At 35.2% G+C, this 20,708-nt stretch overlaps 1 protein-coding gene across 2 annotated transcripts; it reads right to left on the reverse strand.

Moving 5' to 3' along the window:
* Window positions 1–2,924: 2,924 nt before the first annotated feature.
* comp (cartilage oligomeric matrix protein) lies at window positions 2,925–16,452 on the reverse strand. 2 transcript variants are annotated; one of them, XM_079857471.1, is made up of 19 exons: window positions 16,334–16,452; window positions 14,850–14,923; window positions 11,682–11,733; window positions 11,442–11,590; window positions 10,476–10,613; window positions 10,321–10,395; window positions 8,342–8,494; window positions 8,153–8,257; window positions 7,917–8,024; window positions 6,555–6,714; window positions 6,358–6,476; window positions 5,882–5,934; window positions 5,603–5,796; window positions 5,061–5,239; window positions 4,923–4,971; window positions 4,646–4,842; window positions 4,391–4,563; window positions 4,147–4,286; window positions 2,925–3,544 (listed from the first exon to the last, which is right to left on the reverse strand). In XM_079857471.1, the coding sequence occupies exons 1-19, from the start codon at window positions 16,407–16,409 to the stop codon at window positions 3,489–3,491; spliced, it is 2,250 nt and encodes a 749-aa protein (XP_079713597.1). In that variant the 5' UTR covers window positions 16,410–16,452; the 3' UTR covers window positions 2,925–3,488. The 2 variants fall into 2 exon arrangements, with proteins under 2 accessions (XP_079713597.1, XP_079713598.1); XM_079857472.1 differs by having other exon boundaries at window positions 11,685–11,733; window positions 16,334–16,435.
* Window positions 16,453–20,708: the final 4,256 nt, after the last annotated feature.

A 20,708-nucleotide genomic window follows, 5' to 3' on the forward strand; every position in this document is an offset into this window, starting at 1 on the left:
TGAGAGGACCTGATTTTGCCTTATATGAACAAAATGCTGTTTTTAACTGTCGATGTGATTTTCTAATCTCCAAAGTGTTTTCCTCTCGATATTCTTGTTTTACCAATGCCATTTTGTTTAGTATTGAGTGCTGTATAGTTTGTACTTGTACTGCCAAACATAACGTTTCTGTGTGAAGATGATGTCATTCATCTGGCATGGGGAGAGTAATGCTCCTTATTCTGTGCTGTTTACCGGAGTTTGTGTTTTTCATTCCCACATGTACGTTCGAGCCCTGTCGCACTTTGATCAAGTGACGTTTTTTGCCCTGCGTGCTACAGCAAAGGTCTTTAACTCTGCTCTTGGGGACCCACTGTCCTCCAGAGTTGAGTTCCAACCCTAATCAAACACATCTGCATCAGCTAATCAGCTCTTCAGGATCGCTTGAAAGCACACAATCAGGTGTGCTGAAGCAGGTTGGAAATCAAATTTGCAGGACAGTGGGTCCCCAGAAGCAAGGTTGAAGACCTCTGTGCTATTAGAAGGAATTAAGGAATCACTCATTTACAGTTCAGTGACATTATGATCTCTATATGCAGTGGGGTTTTTTCATTCAAACCTGGAAAGTTGTAGGATTTAAAAAAAAATCTAAAACAAAAAAAGAACTTGTTGTATCTGAGCTAATATAAACTAATAATGACCAGGTGTATTTTTATGGAGAAGTGTTAACTTTATTAACAAGATTAATAGCGACTATAACAATTGTATTGCTCATTGTTAGTTAATGCTGGTAATGCATTAAACAATGTTAACTAATGGAACCTTATTGTAAAATGTTACTGAAATACCAAGAAATTTGCCAACAATTTACGATAAGGTCTCATTAGTTAATGTTAGTTAATGCATTACGTAACATTAACTAACAATGAGTAATACATTTGTTACAGGATTTATTAATCTTTGTTAAAGTTATTTAAAAAAAAATACAACTGTTCATTGTTCTTTCATGTCATCTCAGGAATTAAATATTAACAGATATAGTATTTTAATAATGTATTACTAAATGTTGAAATTAACATGAACTAAAATGAATAAATGCTGTAGAAGTATGTTAACAAATTGAAACTTGTTGTAAAGTGTTACCACAAAAACTGTTATGCGGATGATATAGTTTATATAGATGTTTTAGATTTATTTAAAGAAATTATACATTTGGGCCCCACTGTATCTATTTTGTCAATCCAAAAACACCCAAAGTTCATGCTACTTTGGATAAATAACCTGGTGGAGTTTAGCCCTTTTTGGCCAGATACATTTTGGACATTTGGATCCTTCAAGGAAATAACTATTAAAACGGTGCAAATCCCATTTGTAATTCCTATGCAAACTAAAAGCATTAATCAACTATCAATCTGGAATATTTTTGTTTGAATATGAATTGTGTACTAAGGGCTGAGAAGTAGGGATTGGCTCTAGATGGTGGATATTTATTAGACAACAAAAACTGCAATACTCACATTTTATTCTTCAAACTGTGCCATTCAGAATATTTCTTCTATTGTTTTCACGTTTTCCATGAACGTGTTTGTGTCAGACACTTTTTTTCCTGAAAACAGTGTACATAAAGCTTATCACAGGAATATGACGACAGCATGTCAAAATGAGAAAATACCTTTAGAGAACGAGGTCTTCATTAGCTTGGCTGATTCCAGTAAAAAGATTCACTGAACATAAAACAAAATAGATTCCAGAGACACAGTGCATGTTTTAATTAATGCTAGTGGTATCATTTTACTGGTTTATCACTGATAACTACGTCTATGATCATGTTTAGAAATGGAATGTATTTATGGGGCTCCGTGTTATTATAGTGCATTACACCAAATGACCTGCTTGGCAATGCTTGACCAAAGCACTTTTGTTTCTTTGTTGTTGTTGTTTTTTATGATCTGTTATGTTGGCTTTTTTGGGGTCACAGTAGCATTTTTCTGTTCATCACAGTTGTAGCATGTTTGTTAACTTCAGTTGGGTCATTCCCCCTCCCTATCGATTTGTTCAGCCCTTGCATCTTGAGTTTCCATTTGAAATCCTGTCAGAAATCTGGAAGATATGGCAGCTTTCATACAGACGTATGTGCATTATTTCAAAATCTTCTGGCTGTTGCTCCTAGGGGCTTCAGCCATGGCTTTGCTCATGAAACTTGGACTGTTTTACTTTCTGAGAATGCCGACTGTTCAACCCTGTACATGCATTTTCCCCCAGTTTATTGTGAAGGTGTTCTTTGTGAACTATTCTCTGTATTGCACTGATAATTCAGAGGGAAAACAATTCTGGAAGCGTATATGTGACTTCCCAATGCAAACCGAAAAAAGGGCTCAGTCTGTTTGTTGCTTTACCATGTTAAACATTAGGAGATGTGGGCAGACTGCATGTGTTTATTGGTCAAATAATCTGTTGGTGATGAACATGCAGCATGCAGCCAAACTGCCCGTTTGGGGCATTTTATTGGAGCGGTTTTAGCTAACAGCACTTACATGTATGTTGGACTTGTTAATTTGTGTCCTGGTTATTTGTGTGAGAGCAAACCCCCTTTAGCGTAAATTCCCCTTTAAGCCTTAATAGAACTGCTAAGCAGTTAGTGACCATGATTACCATGTCCGTACCATTAAGACTAATAAGGACGTAGTTGACTAGATGGGATGTACTTCTTGATAAACATAATGATAGTGACCCATAGGATAGCGCTGATCAGTATAACAACCCTTCCCCTTAACTCATAGCATTAGCATAAACTAAGTGCCATCTACATTGATTTCTTTCTGTAAAGATGATATATTTTTTATTTCGTCAACTGTCATCTCACTTAAGGCAGGTTAATAAGTATTAAAAGACATTGTGAACAAACCGCTCATGAGAGTGTTAGATTACAGAATGCACATCAAATCTTTGTGATCTTTCATTTTGTGAGCATAAACAGTGCTCGCTCTTTATTGGAATTAACGGTATATTAGGACATATAATTTGTGGTTGTCTAGAGCTTTCATTGGGTTGGATCTATCCAGAGGCCCAGTTCTATAGTCGCTGTGCTGGTGTGGTCATCTTTGTCTCCTGTTTGTGGTAATTGATTGTAGAAGGAACTGATTTTGTCTTTGTTGTATTGCTGGTCCTTTTCCTTTCTCAGAAAAAAAAAAAAAGCTAAATATGGACGTGCATGATGTCTCAGCTGCATATATCAGAGCCTTCTTGTTATATCATTTCTATTTTGTAACCTGTATTTCTGTACGTGTTTTTAAAATACATATATATATTTAAATTCTGGTGTTTGTGACCTCAGTGTTAATGCAGTGTCATCAGTGTATCTGTCAGTCATTTGGGGTTTTAAAGAAGGCTTGTCAACTGTTGTTCTTAAAGTATAAAAAATTGAGTATGAAATATGACACACATGACAGAAATATACAACTCAAAACACATTAACCTTGTAAAAAATAACTCTGATGTTGAGTTTGGGTTTAAAAAAGCTGGATTTGCTGGGTTCTGAACGTCTCAAAGTCCTCTGGGATTGTATCTGCAAAAACAAAGAGGAAATACAATAGAATTTGATCATTTTCTCCTCAGAGACTGTGAATTTTGTATACCCATATTACACATTTTACCTTAATAATACAAAAAATGTATGATTCTGCACTTTTTTCAAGGGAAAATCTGCTGGATTCTGCAGAATGTATAAAGTCTTCCAAGTAAAAGGATATTCATTGAAAGTCCAATGGGAACTGGATCATGAAAAACGGTCATCCAAAGAGGAATTATTGTAAAATTATATATTGCTTTTGTCATAAATTTGATTCAATGAATCATGCTAAAAAATACTTGAAATATGCATTTACCTTTATTTTGTATAAATAAAAATCAATCGATTTTTTTTTATTGCATGATAACTTTAAAAAAAGTTAAATATGTAAAACATTTAGGAGTATTATACTCCTATTGTTAGCTTTAAGTATTTTCAAATGAGTCAAAATAATAAATGAGCAAGCAAGTGCCCAAGGATGTGTAGAACTGTTGGGAATTCAGATTATTTATTGGCCTGAGAGTAAGCTCTTTGAGTGAGTGTAGACCGTTTACTTATTTTCTAATGTACGCAAAAGATATTTTATCAAAATAACTGACCGTTGCATCTGTAGCGCAGGTTGGCCCAGATGATGTTCTCCTGAGAGAAGCAGAAAACTCCCAGTCTGCCTCCTCTCATGGTTGTGTCAATAATAATTCCTGTGTCTGCTACCATCTGCTGACCTTCATAGAACCGAACCCTGCATGCAAGATATGCAGAGTTTTTACCTAAACATGCATAAAACAATATTCCAAATAAAAAACAGGAGGATTTGCAGATGAAACATGGTCCCTCTGATTATACCTAATATAGCCTTCTTGGGGTCTGTGCTGCAGGAACCAGCGGTAAGAAGTCTTGTCTTTCCAGCCAACATTTCTGGAGTCTTTCCACAAGAGTTTCACCTGGTTAGTTGAGTCACCTGTGTGCCAGAGTGAATTCCGCAAGTTTTCTCCAGGTCCCGTGTCTGATTTCACTGCCTACCAAAAAAAAAGAAAACATACTATATTTGATCCGAGCAATAAAAGTTGTTACTCTGCACTTAAAGAAACCAGATCACACCTTTAGTTGGATACCAGGCTCAGCTACAGCTCGGAAAGGATTTGCTTGCCAGTAAATCTGCTCCACTTGCTTCCACATTACCACATAGAAGCTTGAGCTGTCCTGATAGCCAAAGATAAAGCCTGCATAGTCATCATCCGTCTCAGTATTCACATGAAACGTCCCTTCGAAGTCCACACCATTGAATGCTGTGTAGCCTGTTGGAGTAACCAGAGAGGTTAAGCTTGGAATCAACTTGACAGTTCATCCACTATGCTGTCTTGTCATAGTCTCTTACCTACAGCCAGTCCAGGGTCACTGTTCATGGTCTGAACAATCTCTCTTCCCTGTTAAAAAGGACGAACATTGCTTAGTAAATTCACACTGTGAGAACTTTGACTGCCACCATCTATGAGGCAGAAAGAGGCAGACAGACCTGATTAAGCACCACCCAGTTTGGATCGATCTGCGCATCCCCCTCTGGATCTAGAACTACAGTCTGATAGGTTCTGAAGTCGGTGAGAGTGACCTCAGCATTCTCAGGACAAACGTCAATGCTGTCGCTAAATGTATCATTGTCAAAGTCATTCTCACAAACGTTGCCAATGCCATCACCTGCAAATCAACAGTCAAGAAAATTATGCAGATGATTATGATCTGACATATACATGGCAAACCAACAAGATCAGAAAATGGCTGAAAACAATCTACAAGAAGGGTTGTAACCCTGCTGAAAAAAAAGAAACTTTCCATGCTAATCTAGGTTTGTTGGTTTGGTGTTTGTCAATATGGTTCATAAAGTCTTTTCAGTTAAACTAGTTAAGAAGGCAGGTTGAAACACCAGTATTCCATATTGAGGACCATCATCCAAAACACAACATATGTTGGTCTTTTGAACAGGAGATTATTTAATTCAGAATAATGGTATTAGTATAACAGTTTGACGTAAAGTAAGGTTTCCAAGCTTTAAAACCTGACCATCAAAGTCCTCCTGCAGTGGGTTTGGAATCAGACGGCAGTTGTCTGGACCAGGTGGAAGGAGATCGGGAATGCCATCGTTGTCATCATCATCATCACATTCATCTCCAATGCCATCCTTGTCTGTGTCTAGCTGTGAGCTGTTGATAACTGCAGGACAGTTGTCTCGTGAGTCCTGATGCCCATCTCCATCACTGAGGATAGAGACCAAAGCATTGGATTGAACATTCTGATTATGGGTGTTACCAATGGGAACCAACATTTGGAGTTTTGTAATACCTGTCTTTGTTGGTGTCACAAGGATCACCAATTAAATCATTATCCACATCCATCTGTAGCAGAAAGAAGGAGAATCATGAGTTATGTAGGCTTTTTTAATACCTCGATTTCTTGGATTCAGAGTTTTATTCCACCTCTATCGCTCGATGGTGTTTTAAGCCCCCAATGGCTCCTTAGAGGCAGCTAACCCTACCCTCAACCTTAAACCTACCCATCCCCTCGCTGCCTGGAAGGCGCCGTTGGGGGCTTAAAACACCAAACACCACCTCTATCACTCTGCAGTCTCTTTTTTACATTGTACTTTTGAGTCTGGACAACCAGATCTTTGGGTACCAAAATTTGCAAGACCATACTCAGACCACATTTTTTAAGCGGGCAAGGGTGTGCACTCTAAAACCAAATTCTGGCATCAAACCATTCTGTGTAAAGAGAAGAGAGAAGTTACAAGTGAGAAATTAATAAAGAGTTAATCAGACCTGATCAGGGTTGCGGACGTAGGGACAGCTGTCACAAGCATCACCAACATTATCACCATCTCGATCTTTCTGGTCACGGTTTGGTACCTTTTTGCAGTTATCCATATCATTTTTTATTCCTAGAAAGCAAACCTTCCTCAGTTGGACCAATGCAGCTGTTCATAGTAACCCAATGAAGGAAATATCTAAAGTCTTACCATCCCCATCAATGTCATCATCACACTCATCACCCTGACCATCACCATCTGTATCCTTCTGATCATTGTTTTTGATCAGACGGCAATTATCACAAGCGTCTCCATAATCATCCTGATCAATATTCTTCTGATTGATATTGGGGACGAGCACACAGTTGTCCTATCAGAGAAGTAAGCAGTAAGATGGTCATGAGAACTGGTAGTTTAGGCTTACAGCTCCCCAAATGCCTATATAGACAACATTGGGCATAATCCCAAGATAAATTATGTTTTAAAAGGTAAGCAGCAAAAAGTTAGCATTTGACAAAATTCTAAGGCAGCATCACAAATATCTTTATGAAGAAGCTAATCCAGGAAATTTCCATTAATGAGCTTTGTCTGTGATATGCATTTTAATGTAATATTTTAAGTGTAATATTAGCTGAACAACATGCTAACATCAAACTCTATTAGAATCAGTAATGAGTCAAGTCTCCTCTCCATTTATATGCAGCATTATGTATGCTGTGCAAAACTGTTTCCTATGTAGAATGTTCAGTCCAGTTCAGTCACTTGAATGAAGTTCCATTTGGATTAGGATGCTTCCTAAGGCGGCAGCAGACAACATACAGTTTTAATCAGAATTATTCAACCCCCATTGCAAATCAGATTTATTGGCAACATTTACATACTTTCAGCAGTTTGCAATGAACAAATTTCTGAACCTGTATTCTCAGAAATCTGGCAGCAGCCGTTGATAGCTTCCTTTTTCTGCCCGTCCAGGTAGTGTAACCACTGTTCCTTTAACTTTGAACTTCCGAACCATAATTCCAACGCTGTCTCTAGGAACATTTAATGAATTCGCGATCTTTTTGTATCCTGTTCCTTGTTTGTGATGGGTGATGATATCTTCTCTTAACTTGTTGAACCATTCTTTTGACTTAACCAAATTTCTAACATGCAGTTAAATGTGACACTTAACAAACCTAGCCAGTTCAGATTTTTCATGTGTTCTAGCTCAAGCAAACATAGTGCAACTAATGAAGCCCTTGATTAGTTGCATCAGGTGTGCTTAAGACAACACCTGTTTTGCAGATTTGTGCTGCTGTGAGGGATTCTATTCGGAGGGGTTGAATAAATTTGAGACTGCAAAAGTCAGTAAAAGTAGCATTTTCAGTTGAATTTGGGAAACCACTTGAAACATTTTTTGTGCTGAGCTATTTCAATTACTTTTGTTTAATTTGTTCATTGCAAAAAGCTAAAAGTCTGTCAATTTTGCCAATAAACTGGATTTGCAATGGGGGTTAAATCATTTTGATTACAACTGTCTGCAGGTGATATTATAACACTGCATTTAACCAAGATGGTGTGGTGACCTCTGACCTCTGTGTTTAGGATCCCATCTCCATCTGCATCATCATCACATGCATCACCAATGTTATCTTTGTCTGCATCTTCTTGGCCGGAGTTTGGAACAGTGAGGCAGTTGTCCTAGAAAAGCATTTTACTGAGACCTCAACACTGAGTTTTTAACAAATTCTTCACTTTTTACTTTGTTTTTACTTAATACTTAGTGCAATACATCTTTATGCTTGTTTTTTTGTTGTTATTTTTTTTACCTTTGCACAGTTTCTTTCCACACATTCCAACTTTTCATCAGGAAAGCCATCAATATCAGTGTCTGTTCCGCACAAGTATCCATTTCCAGCCCAACCAATTCCACACTAAAACAGATTATATCAGTTAGGCCATTCACATCTATAGGAGTTTGCATATGTGAAATATGTCAAATATGATCATTGACTTACTGCACATTCAATCTGTCCATCACGATGAACAATGCATTCTGCGCTGGCATGGCAAGGATTGGGCTGACCATTACCACAAGACCGCTCAGGTTTGCAGCCTTTCGCCTGATCCCCAACAAAACCAGTCTTACAGCGGTCACAACGAAAAGAGCCCTGCCATAAACATACAATGATTCATATAAACAAGGTGAGTGAAAAGAAAGATGCTCCCACTGATTGATATGAATCAATTTCTCCAAATTTGTAGACCAGTGGTTATCATCTGGTTTGATTAGTTTGTACGTTGCATTGTGGTGAGCCAACAAAATAGCTGTGATCCAATTCAGGGTTCACAATTTATGTAAATATGTTCACCATGATCCATTTATGTACATAATAAAGAGCAGAAATTATCTATAAAATTGTATCTTGGTAAAATATATCAATATCTAGTGTCCTTTGAACCTCTTTGCCCATTTTCTGTTATCCGGGAGTGATGCAAGTTGCCAAGATGGTGACGGCCGGCTCCGCCCACTTTAGGCTTCAATAATGCTCTTCAGAAACCTATGGGTGACGTCACGGACACTGCATCCATATTTTTTACAGTCTATGCTTTGAACCAGTGGTTTTTTTTTTTTTTTTTTTTTTTTTTTACATTTGTATCGGTAGATATTCAAGTAGGTTGAAACCCAATAGACCTCATTCAGAGCAGTGACAGGTATGAAAGCGAGGCTGTGAGGGATAGCCAGCCTTACTGTGTTTTCAATAGCATCTGCTGTAAAAAAACAAAACAAACAAAACAAAAAAAAAACCTGTATAAAGCTCCTAGGTCACTTGCACAGCTCATGTTGTCTGGAGTTTTTTGTGTACTGCAATTTCTTGGAAAGATATTTTTGCAGTGTTTCGTCAACAGGACAATCCAAAGACACATTAAATATCAGTTAAACCCACTGAAGAGATGTATGTCTATCCCTCACAGCCTTGGTTTCATTCCCGTTTAAAATCAAAGATGGCACTGCTGTTAATAAGGACTATACTTACATTTAAAAGTGTAATCCGGTGTAAACCTTAAAAAGTTAAAAAAAAAAATGTCATCCACGATGCGCAATGAATCTTGGGATGCATCCAAGGCAGCCTTCAAAGGATGCAGCCTCTGAATTGGGACACAGCTAATATCAAATCTATAACCAGTATTTAATGAACTCTGGCTCTATTTTTGTTATCTTACAGTTATATTATATTTAAGGATAAGGGCATGTCACGCAACCTGCATATGTTAGGATCTGCCTAATTTAGCTAGCTTTAGCTGAACAGATGAATTTGTTCCAAAATACCTTATAGTTTGGATACATATATTTTGCATGAATTAGGAATTTGTTCCCACACTTATTAATTTGTTTCCAAAATGTATTAATTTGTTCTCGTTTTGTGGTTGTGGTCACGTTGTAGTAATGTGTCCATGATTTAACTAAAATGAGGGAACACTATTACAACATGACCACAATTTACCTAAAACAAGGGAAAGAATTAATACAGTTTGGCCATGATTTGCTGAAAATGTGGGAACAAATGAATATAAGGTGACGATTTTTACCAAAAACGAGGGAACATATTGATAAGACGTGGCCATTGGGATCAAGTCATGGGAATGAATTCTTAATTTGTGTCCATGATATCAAATTTTTGTGCATGTCATGTCTGTGACCCTTCAACTGAAAATATTTTTAACCTAAAATTAAATATAGGCACCTAATTACATGGGTACATGCAAATTAACTGATTCAAGTCAAACTGTACCTTAATAGTTCCTTGCCTCACCACATTAGTTGATAAAAGTTATTTTTAGTGTCAGATCAGGTAGAAGTAACTACTGGCAGAAGTCTCTTTTTAAAGTGTATCAATAGCAGAACCAATTTTTGGGCTGCAAACCACCAGATAAGAACCACTGCTTTAAACGTAGCTCTGCTGCTGTGACCAACAGACCATAAAGCATCACTCACTGGTGTGTTGATGCAGTTGGAGTTCTCCACGCAGCCTCCATTTGAGTTCTCACACTCATTAATGTCTGCACAGACCTGCATATAATAGTTTCCATTTAATTTCAAACATTTTATCCATTGATTTCCTCATGATTATTCTCATATACAAATGATACCTGTTTGTTGGCAGATGCATAGGCGAGTCCAACCCCCTGCACCTGGGGGCCCATGTACCCAGCTGGACAGGGCCCACAGCGAAAACCAGGTGATGTGTTAATGCATCTCACCCCCATGTGACATGGCATTACAGCACACTGTACAACAAAGAAATAGTAGAGAACAAAAATGTTACTCTGAGGTGAAGTACAAATTAAATATTTGTTCTTTAAAAATATTTAGAGACATTATTCCACACAGCACCACAAATTCTTAAAGGAGAACTCCGGTCAATTTTAACATTGAGCTCATTTTTTTGTCAATTTGGAGTGCTGTCAATACAGAGAACAACGACAAATATCGGTGTTGCCTACACCGTGTTATCCTCTTTTTAAAATTTGCACCCTGTTGACTTAAATGGGGCAATATTTAAACCTGCTTTTAGCCTCTTAACATCCTTGATGTGTCATTACAAGTGCACAGGTCATGTGAGTGATTCCTTCAGAGTGAACACGAGTGAATCTGACTGCAGTAGATGTGAAAGAAATGGATAAAAATTATGTTATTTAAGCCAGCGCAAATACCTGTATTTACATCCTGTTTTCGGTTGAAGTCCAAAGTAGTCGATTAGTCGACAGTTTTTATGGTTTAGTTTTAGATAGCTAAAATAACGCTGTTACCACATATTTGTCATGCATTTCACATGCAATTTAAATGCGCACTTTTTGCCAAGAAATGTGCTTAATATTAGATACAGTAGGTAAAAATGACTACCTGCATGATCCTAATAAGAGACAGCAAGCTTTATAAAGAGAGCAGAGAGGGAGGAACACACACACACACACACACACACACACTGCTACATTATAAGACACAATTTCCCTGCTCCCTCTAGAGTCCCCACTTCAAGAGCCCCCTTTGGAGTGAGTATGGATGCTCACTTCTGATTGGAATTCACCCTATTTCAGCTCAAGCAGCCCACTCACCTCATCAACATCAGTACAGTGAGTTCCATTTCCTGTCATGCCCTCCGGGCACAGGCCACACTTGATGCCACTGGGTGTCATAATGCATTCCACACCAGGGTGGCAGGGGTTGGGATCACATGAAGGCTGTGGATCTACTGGTCTCATGCCTACAAGGACAAGAGAGAATGGATATCCAATATTTAGCAGTTACAATCTCGATTATAAACCTGATGCAATTATAAGCTTAGAATTCCTCACCACAGGCTTCACACTCCATAACCGTGTTCTTCAGGAAAACTATTTCCTGTATCTATAAAACAAATGGTTCATTTGTCAGTGTTGTGTAAGAATGTATAATAACTAAAATGTGATTTAACTTTTAATAGGCAGGAATGTTTATATATATATATATATATATATATATATATATATATATATAATTATCAACAAGTAAAATAGCATTAATGATACCTTTGCAAATCATTAGCTAATGATTAATTAAAGCAGACATCTGGAAGTTGAAATGCATGCTTCGACCCATTGTGGTAATCAACACATTCATTTACACTATTTGTTAATACTACCGTATATTTTATTAATTAATACATCATGACACATTTAATTAATAGCAATTCATATTACACTTAATCTATTAATCTTAGTTCTTCTTGAGTCATACGATTATCTGTGCATTAGTTAAGCATGAATTAATGCATATTAGTGCCATTGTATTGTGAAGTATTACCAAATATATTTATGTATCGGTTCTAACACATTTTCATATCTTTGTTCAAAATATTGCATTAATTTTCTGTTGTACCATTTGTATCTCCAGGAATACATTGCTCATTATACAATAAGTAAGTCTTAATTGACGACAGGCTGTTGAAATTATATATATATATATATATATATATATATATATATATATATATATATATATATATATATATATATATATATATATATATACAGTGCAATGCATAAGTTAATACACCCATGCTAAAGTTGACTAAAAAGAGAAATAAAAAATCATATTTTGGAAATTGAACTTAATGCCTTAATTAAAAAAATTAGGAAAAATCCAACCTTTTAGGACACCAATTTTCTTTGTGAATGAATAATGTAACATAAATAAATGTTCTTCCTTAAAATACATGGTGCATAAGTGTGTACACCCCTATGTTAAATTCCCATAGAGGCAGGCAGATTTTTATTTTTAAGTTTTTTTTTTTTTTATTAATTTTTAGGATACTATGCATCCTGATAAAGTTCCCTTGGCCTTTGGAATTAAAATAGCCCCACATCATCACATAGCCTTCACCATACCTAGAGATTGGCATGGTTTTATTTCAGTTAGCCTAAAAGCTATATGATTTGCATTGAGAGATGATCTTATGGAAAGTACCCCATGCCAATCTCTAGGTATGGTGAAGGCTATGTGATGATGTGGGGATATTTTAATTCCAAAGGCCAAGGGAACTTTATCAGGATGCATAGTATCCTAAAAATTAATAATAAAAAAAAAACTTAAAAATAAAAATCTGCCTGCCTCTATGGGAATTTAACATAGGGGTGTACACACTTATGCACCATGTATTTTAAGGAAGAACATTTATTTATTTACGATACTTTATTCATTCACAAAGAAAATTGGTGTCCTAAAAGGTTGGATTTTTCCTAATTTTTTAAATTAAGGCATTAAGTTCAATTTCCAAAATATGATTTTCTATTCCTCTTTTTAGTCAACTTTAGCATGGGTGTATTAACTTATGCATTGCACTGTATATATATATATATATATATATATATATATATACAGTACAGGCCAAAAGTTTGGACACATTACTATTTTTAATGTTTTTGAAAGAAGTTTCTTCTGCTCATCAAGTCTGCATTTATTTGATCAAAAATACAGAAAAAAAATGTAATATTGTGATATATTATTACAATTTAAAATAATTGGTTTTCAATTTATTATACTTTAAATTATCATTTATTTTGGTGATGCAAAGCTGAATTTTCAGGATCATTACTCCAGTCTTCAGTGTCACATGTGACATCCAGTCTATCACATGATCCTTTAGAAATCATTCTAATATTCTGATTTATTATGAGTGTTGGAAACAGTTCTGCTGCCTAATATATTTGATGAATAAAAGGTTAAAAAGAACTGCATTTATTCAAAATAAATTTTTTTTTTAATATAAATCTTCTTTATTATCACTTTTTATCAATTTAACACATCCTTGCTGAATAAAATTATTGATTTATTTAAAAAAAAAAATAAAGAAAAAAATTACTGACCCCAAATTACTGACCAAATTACAAGTTCTATCTTGAAAACATTTGCTTCTTTTTTTTTTCTTTTCTTTTTTCTTTTTCTTTTTTTTATTCATCAAAGTATCCTAAAAAAGTATCACAGGTTATGAAAAAATATTAAGCAGCAGACCTGTTTCCAACTTTGATAATGAATCATCATATTAGAATGATTTCTAAAGGATCATTTGATAGACTGGAGTAATGATCCTGAAAATTCAGCTTTGCATCACCAAAATAAATGATAATTTAAAGTATAATAAATTGAAAACCAATTATTTTAAATTGTAATAATATATCACAATATTACATTTTTTTCTGTATTTTTGATCAAATAAATGCAGGCTTGATGAGCAGAAGAAACTTCTTTCAAAAACATTAAAAAAAGTAAGGTGTCCAAACTTTTGGCCTGTACTGTATATATATATATATATATATACAACTGGAGGTGGTAATGCAAGTTTCTGTGTGTGTTCAACAGCTGTGGTATACAAGGGATACAAGTGGTATACATTCCAACAAGGGAATTCCCTCCAAATATAGTTAAGATATCAACATTTACATCGCGGTCTTTGACCTTCTCACAGCATGCTGGCATGATATCCTCTGGTGCTCTTCTGTCACTTTTACCAAATTTTTTTGAAAATTTTAAAAATCGTAGCTTCATCGTAATGGTACGAAACATGATGACTTTTATGGCACTGGTATATGAACACACACACACACACAAAATTTTTTATTTGAGGGCATGATTTAAAAAGGCTAAGTGGTCGTAATAAAATAGTCACACTTTTTGTCTTCGTGGTCAAAAAGCCTCTCTTTGGAGAGCTGTTCATGAATATAGTGGTTACACCATGGTATTAGGCCTACATGTTTTTCTTTCTTTACTCTCACCAGATGGCGCTAATCTGCCTTCAAAAATTGTATTTAAAATACCTGAAATACTGTATTAATTGTATTAACTCCCAAATGAGGAGCACAGGAGGGTTAAATAAAGATTGTTAGCGGATGACGGAGGTTTCATACAAAGTCATTTACCCTGATAATTTACAATGACATACTTAAGGAAATGATTGAAGAGCCCATTACGTTTGGTTTCTGAATTACCTGTTGCTTCAGTAGTTCTTTGATTTCAGCAAGCTCCTGGTTTGTGCCTTTAATCTGTTTGATAATCTCACCATCTGTAGTAAACAATGTAGAATTAGAAAGATGATTTAGCAACATGCTGATTTATCGAAAGATAATTCTTGGTTTGGAACCTTCATGTTTCCAAACCAAACATTGTGTATTAAGTTTCTTTCTGTTCACACACAGCTACAGTATCTAATGGCTTACAATAAAGCATGAAACATGGTACTTTTATGGTTAAATATTATTGTTATATCTTTTTGAGCTCATTAAATATTATGCTAAATGTCTTTCTTCTGCAGTATAAGGACAGTCATACAGGTTTAGAATGACATGAGGGTGTGTAAAAAAGGGTGTTCATATTCATTTTTGGGTGAAATATCCCTTTGAAACCTGTTTCAACAGTAAACTAAGAACAACAGGACAGTTTCATGATTAATGCTTGTAAGGCCCCGCTCAAAATATAATGGCTTTTCCTGCAGGCCCTGTGGGTGATTTTTCAGCATTCTGACATTTTAGCAGTCAGGAACTGTATTACAGTAATTTGCCAAGCACTACATCTGTCTCACGCACATTTTGAGTGTTTATGCTGTGTTTGTGAAGAAGCAAAGGCCACTCTAAGTGTGTTGCCTAATGGTGGATCCTGCTTTCTGTGTTTCAGCATGACCATAACATGTAACCCAAATATCATGCGTCATTTAGATTAATCTCATGGGTGAACATGTTGTTATGACAGGAGATAAACTGTTGCAGTTTTGATTTATGAGGCTGGATTTTATGAGCCACAGGAGCAGCAACACCAGAATGATCAAATCAACCTGAGACCATTTCTTTCTCAGCTCTAGATGTGGGGTTAGGGTCCCAATAAGGGTTATAGGTTTAGCTTTTCTCCATTGATGATTCCAGTAAATTTAAAAACATGTTAAATAAAAAGAAATAAGTAAATAAAAATCTAAGAGACAAACTTAGTAGGAGGGGCTTCTGTCAGAGGTTCCCCTCCCCAGAGAGCAGTCCAGACAAACAGAAGGGAAGTGTGCTCTTTCCATTAGCGACATCAGTGTTTTCCATATGCATTCCAGGATTCCATAAGCTCAACTTATCAGTTATTCATCTCGACTGGTGGGCCACTTAAAATGTTGATCTTTATCTTGCAACTTGCAGAATGGAAATGTTCTATTCAGCTGTATATATGTTATTAAAGCATTCCAAAACCTGACCACATGATTAAACTTAGTTGGCAAATAGTATAAAGATTCTTAGCATAAACCCTTCTAGGAGCTTTGTAAAAAAAAAAAAAAAAAAAAAAAAAAAAAATTCATATTATTATATATAACTCATGGTTATGAATATACTCTCTGAAATAATCTTGCAGTGTACTTTAGATATTCCTCTACAAAGACTTTCAGAATATATATATATAAGATACAACAAAAATATACATTTTATGAAGAAAGTCAACTCACCTCTGGATATTCCTTGAGCCGAAACCAGATCGCTGTGCAGATAAAAGCTGCAGCTGAACAAGAGAGTCCACAGCATGTTCAGTGCCTGTGTCTGAGGAGGGCAGCAGATCTAAAGTTCTGAGTGTGTCTGTGTCTCCTCTGCTTTTATACCACGTCTCTGACGTCATCTGCAGTCTGGTTCTTCACAGATCACACCTTTCATTCCATTCCAAGGTTCACGTGTAAAGCCGAGGCAAAAAATACTTGGATTTGAGTCTCTCTCTCCTACACACACACACACACACACACACACACACACACACACACACACACACACACACACACACACACACACACACACACACACACACACACACACACACACACACACACACACACACAAACAAACAAACACAACCAATGATCAAGAGTTAGCCTACTTGTTTTCTGAGTCTTATGAGAAAATGCTAATGCGTCTTACACCTAAAAGTTATTTTCTTTTCTTTCTTTTTTTTTAGGTTTTACAGCAGCTTAAGTTCTCATTAATATTTTTGATTTTATAGGTTTTGTTTCAAGAGCTTAAATAAATATTCTGGGTTCAATAGAAGTTAAGTTTAATCAACATCCCTCATCCTCCAAAAAAACAACAGCAAACCAACAAAAAAAAAAAAAAAAAACAACAAAAAAAAAAACAGCAAGGCATTAACAATGCAAGTAAATAGGGACAATTCTTAAATGTTAAAATACTGTTTCAAAAGTATAGCAACAAGACATAGACAATAAAGGTGTTAACACAAACTTAGTGTGGAAATTGCTTAATAACCTTAATTACATTTTTAAAGATTATATTCAATTTTACAATTTTGTTGCCATGGCAACATAAAAATGACAAAAACAACTTTACAGCTCAAATAGTACAATAATTTGAACAGAGGAAGAAATGGAAGTGATTTTATAACATTTTAAGTTCCACATTTCTATACGAATACTTCCATTATGAGTGCCTCAGCATAACTAGAGATGAGTCAAAATGTTGTTTTAAGGTAATAATATGACACATGTTGTCAGATGAACTGAACTGGAATAATAATAATTTAAACCTACACTGGTCAAAAATTTGGAAACACCAGGCTTCATCATTAGCCTACTATTACTATTTATTTGAATGAAAATAATAATAATAATAATAATAATAATAATAATAATAATATGCTGAACACTTTTTGGCTGCTTCTCCTTTACTATTCAGCCCATTTACAAAAAAACTGTTTTGCAACAAAATTCAAAATAAGGCATAATGTGCATTCATCTGCAAAACAGATTTCAAACATGTAAACATAATCCTTTAAATCAAATGATTTTTAAAGCCATGAGAAACATAAATTCAGTTGACTATGCCCACACATTTGGCTTTAGTTGAATTAATATTAGTTTAATTACGGTAAGTTATTGTAATTAGTAATTAGTTCATTAGTAAATCAAATTTATTTATTTTTCCTAACTTTGAACAGTCTTAATGTTCTCAAAAATGATTTTGCTTTGTATCCCAGAAATCACATTTATTTAAGCATTATAGATGAACTATAAAATGTTTGCTCTTGTATATATAAATCTCACCTTTATTTCTATTGCTATTCAGTCCAAGACTTACACCACCGATGTTCTCTGCACATTTAGGTTTATGTGTTTCATTAAAAGCTTTCATTAGTATGCCTTGTTTGCTGGTAATTGCATTCACAGACGTGGGTTGAATTCCAGCTTGTAGACCCGGGCTTAGAGCCACATGTGGTGCAACTTGAGGTCTTGTGCCTCAGTACATTCTTCTAAACTCACCTCTCTCACCATGAGCTCTTCTGGGAAAAACAAACAGAAGTTTTATAGCCTGGTGGTTTTCAGCCTTTTGGTGGGGATGACAAAAAAAAACAAAAAAAAAAATGGCAAAACTTTTGTTTTTGAGCCATTCTCTTTACAGGAAAAATGCACTTAATGTACTGAGATTTTAAAAGATTATCTGGGTTGTACCGAGATTTATTTTATGCAAGGCTGTCCATTTAAAATTATATATATATTTTTTTTAATCTAAAAACCTCATGTACAGGAATAAATTGGTCATTGGTCCTGGTTAATGAGCTCTTCTATTGGTGTGGGGCAGAGGTGAAAGCTCAGCAAAGGCTCAAAGGATGTAGGTTTTCAAGGCAAGTAAACAAATGTGTGCTCACAAATCATCAGTCTTTATTTACAGTACATGGATTACTAATTACTTTAAAAGATGTTTCTCACGTGAAATCTAATTGGCTTAAAAATGGCATTAACAGAAAGATACGCCAAGAACAAATCAAACACTTCACCTAGTTTGAACCTATCATACAGCAAATGTCCTCCAAATCTTATTGCAATAGCTGTTGGGTAAAAAATTTAACAGAATAAAATGATACAGGGATGACTTTTGGAATGGGAACAGGAATATTGGATCTCTTCACCAGAAGATATCCATTTAGTCTGGAATCCAAAACTTTTCTGGTGTCCAAAATCAGTATTTTTTCTAGTACCCAAAACTGTATTAACAATCTTCTATCAGTTAGAGGTTTACTGAGAACGCCAGGTAACAGCAGAAAAAAGGAGACACAGAAAGTGATGATTATAAAAATGTGAAGGGTTTATTAAATAATCTTAGCTGCATATGTTTTAACGCCTCTGTCTGAGCATCATCCCGACTTTTTTTCAAACTGGACTTTGTTCTGTACTTCATCTGACCGGTACAAATCAAGTGTTATTTACCAAAGCAAAATGAATGGAAAATAACTGCTTCACAACATTGTCCTGTGATTTTAAGAATCTTAAAGTGGAGACATTCTCTTATCTCTAAATCGTGAAGACTAATATCCCTTGAAATCACACAATCATTCAATCATTAATAGCAAGCACTACAAGAGCATGGAAAATAAACAAAACAATAAGTAATGTGATAAAGGTATATATGATTAATTGAATAATTAAATGATACATTTCTAATTAAATAAAAAAAGAAAAGAAAACAACAGATGAATGGTTACTTACTTGAAGCAACACACACACAGGTTGCTAGACTCCTTAGATACTTAACATTTAATATTGTAGTGGATTTCCTATAAGTCAGGGCAAGGTGGTAAGAAGTTCTTCACACACAGTTTGGAATAAACAAATAACCAATGTCCACACAGTGATATTCTTTTCAATGCTTTGCTAATGAAAAATATTCGTATAGGTTTAAAAGCACATGGATCTGGTATGTTCCCGCCACCTGTCCCTCCAGTTTAAATATCATGTGATATTGAACAGGTGACCACACTTACACAACTGGTGCTCATCGCCATCTAGTGGTTGAACAATCATTACTTTTGGCTCCTACAAATATATAGTGTCAACTTTACTGTACACTGATTTTAACTGAAAGGCTGAACTGTTTTCTCAAGCCAAGGGTATTTTTCATAAATGTCAGACTTTTAAATGTTGAATGTTTGAATGTTGTAATTCTGTGCAACTGCTTTGTTTCATTTCCTGTTGATCATTAATAATGGTTTGATATGCTAGTGACCAGCCAATTATTTAAAATATCTCATGTGCATTTTTGTATTTGATGATGGTTAGATTTTAAAAGGCGAGAATCTTAGTTGTTCAAACAGTCAATTCAAATTATTTGATGTAAACTGGTGACATGTGCTGATAAAACATTTGATAAAACATGCTGTTATGAAAAGAAAAAAGAAAAAAAAGTCCATCAAAATCATTCCTAGGGGGCAAAAAATCTAAATGCTGAAAGAACTGTGATAAACTGTGATAATAAACTCCATCAATCTTGTACTATGACCAACATTTTAGTTGGCAGTGCTATCTAATTTAATATATTCATATTACTTATATACAAACAAACAAACAAACAAACAAAGAATGAATGAATATAATATTAATATTGTTTGTGCATCTGAATAGATAGATATCCATAATATACATCCCTCATCCAATCATCCTTATTATTGATCAATATCATGGATAGAGATATAGGAAAGGGCTGCACAGTTTTGCAATAAATAAATAAATAAAATCATCAAATATCGTAATTGCAATTGAATTATATTTGTATGTGGCAGCTGCATGCATAATTATTATTATTAATAATAACAGTAATAATAATAAAAACGAGCTCAAAATAACATTTTAAAGGGTTTATTGCATGAAAAACAGGCTATATTCTTAATAAATAAAATCTCTCAACCACCACCAGTGTGCAGCATCCACTTGGATAATGCGACGACAGCCACAGTACAACGGCGCCAGTGCGCTCACCACACACCAGCTATAGGTAGAGAGGAGAGAGAGTGATAGAGCCAATTTAGTGGATGGTGATTATTAGGAGGCC

Source organism: Squalius cephalus (assembly GCF_949319135.1).
Source record: "Squalius cephalus genome assembly, chromosome: 22".
NCBI lineage: Eukaryota > Metazoa > Chordata > Actinopteri > Cypriniformes > Leuciscidae > Squalius > Squalius cephalus.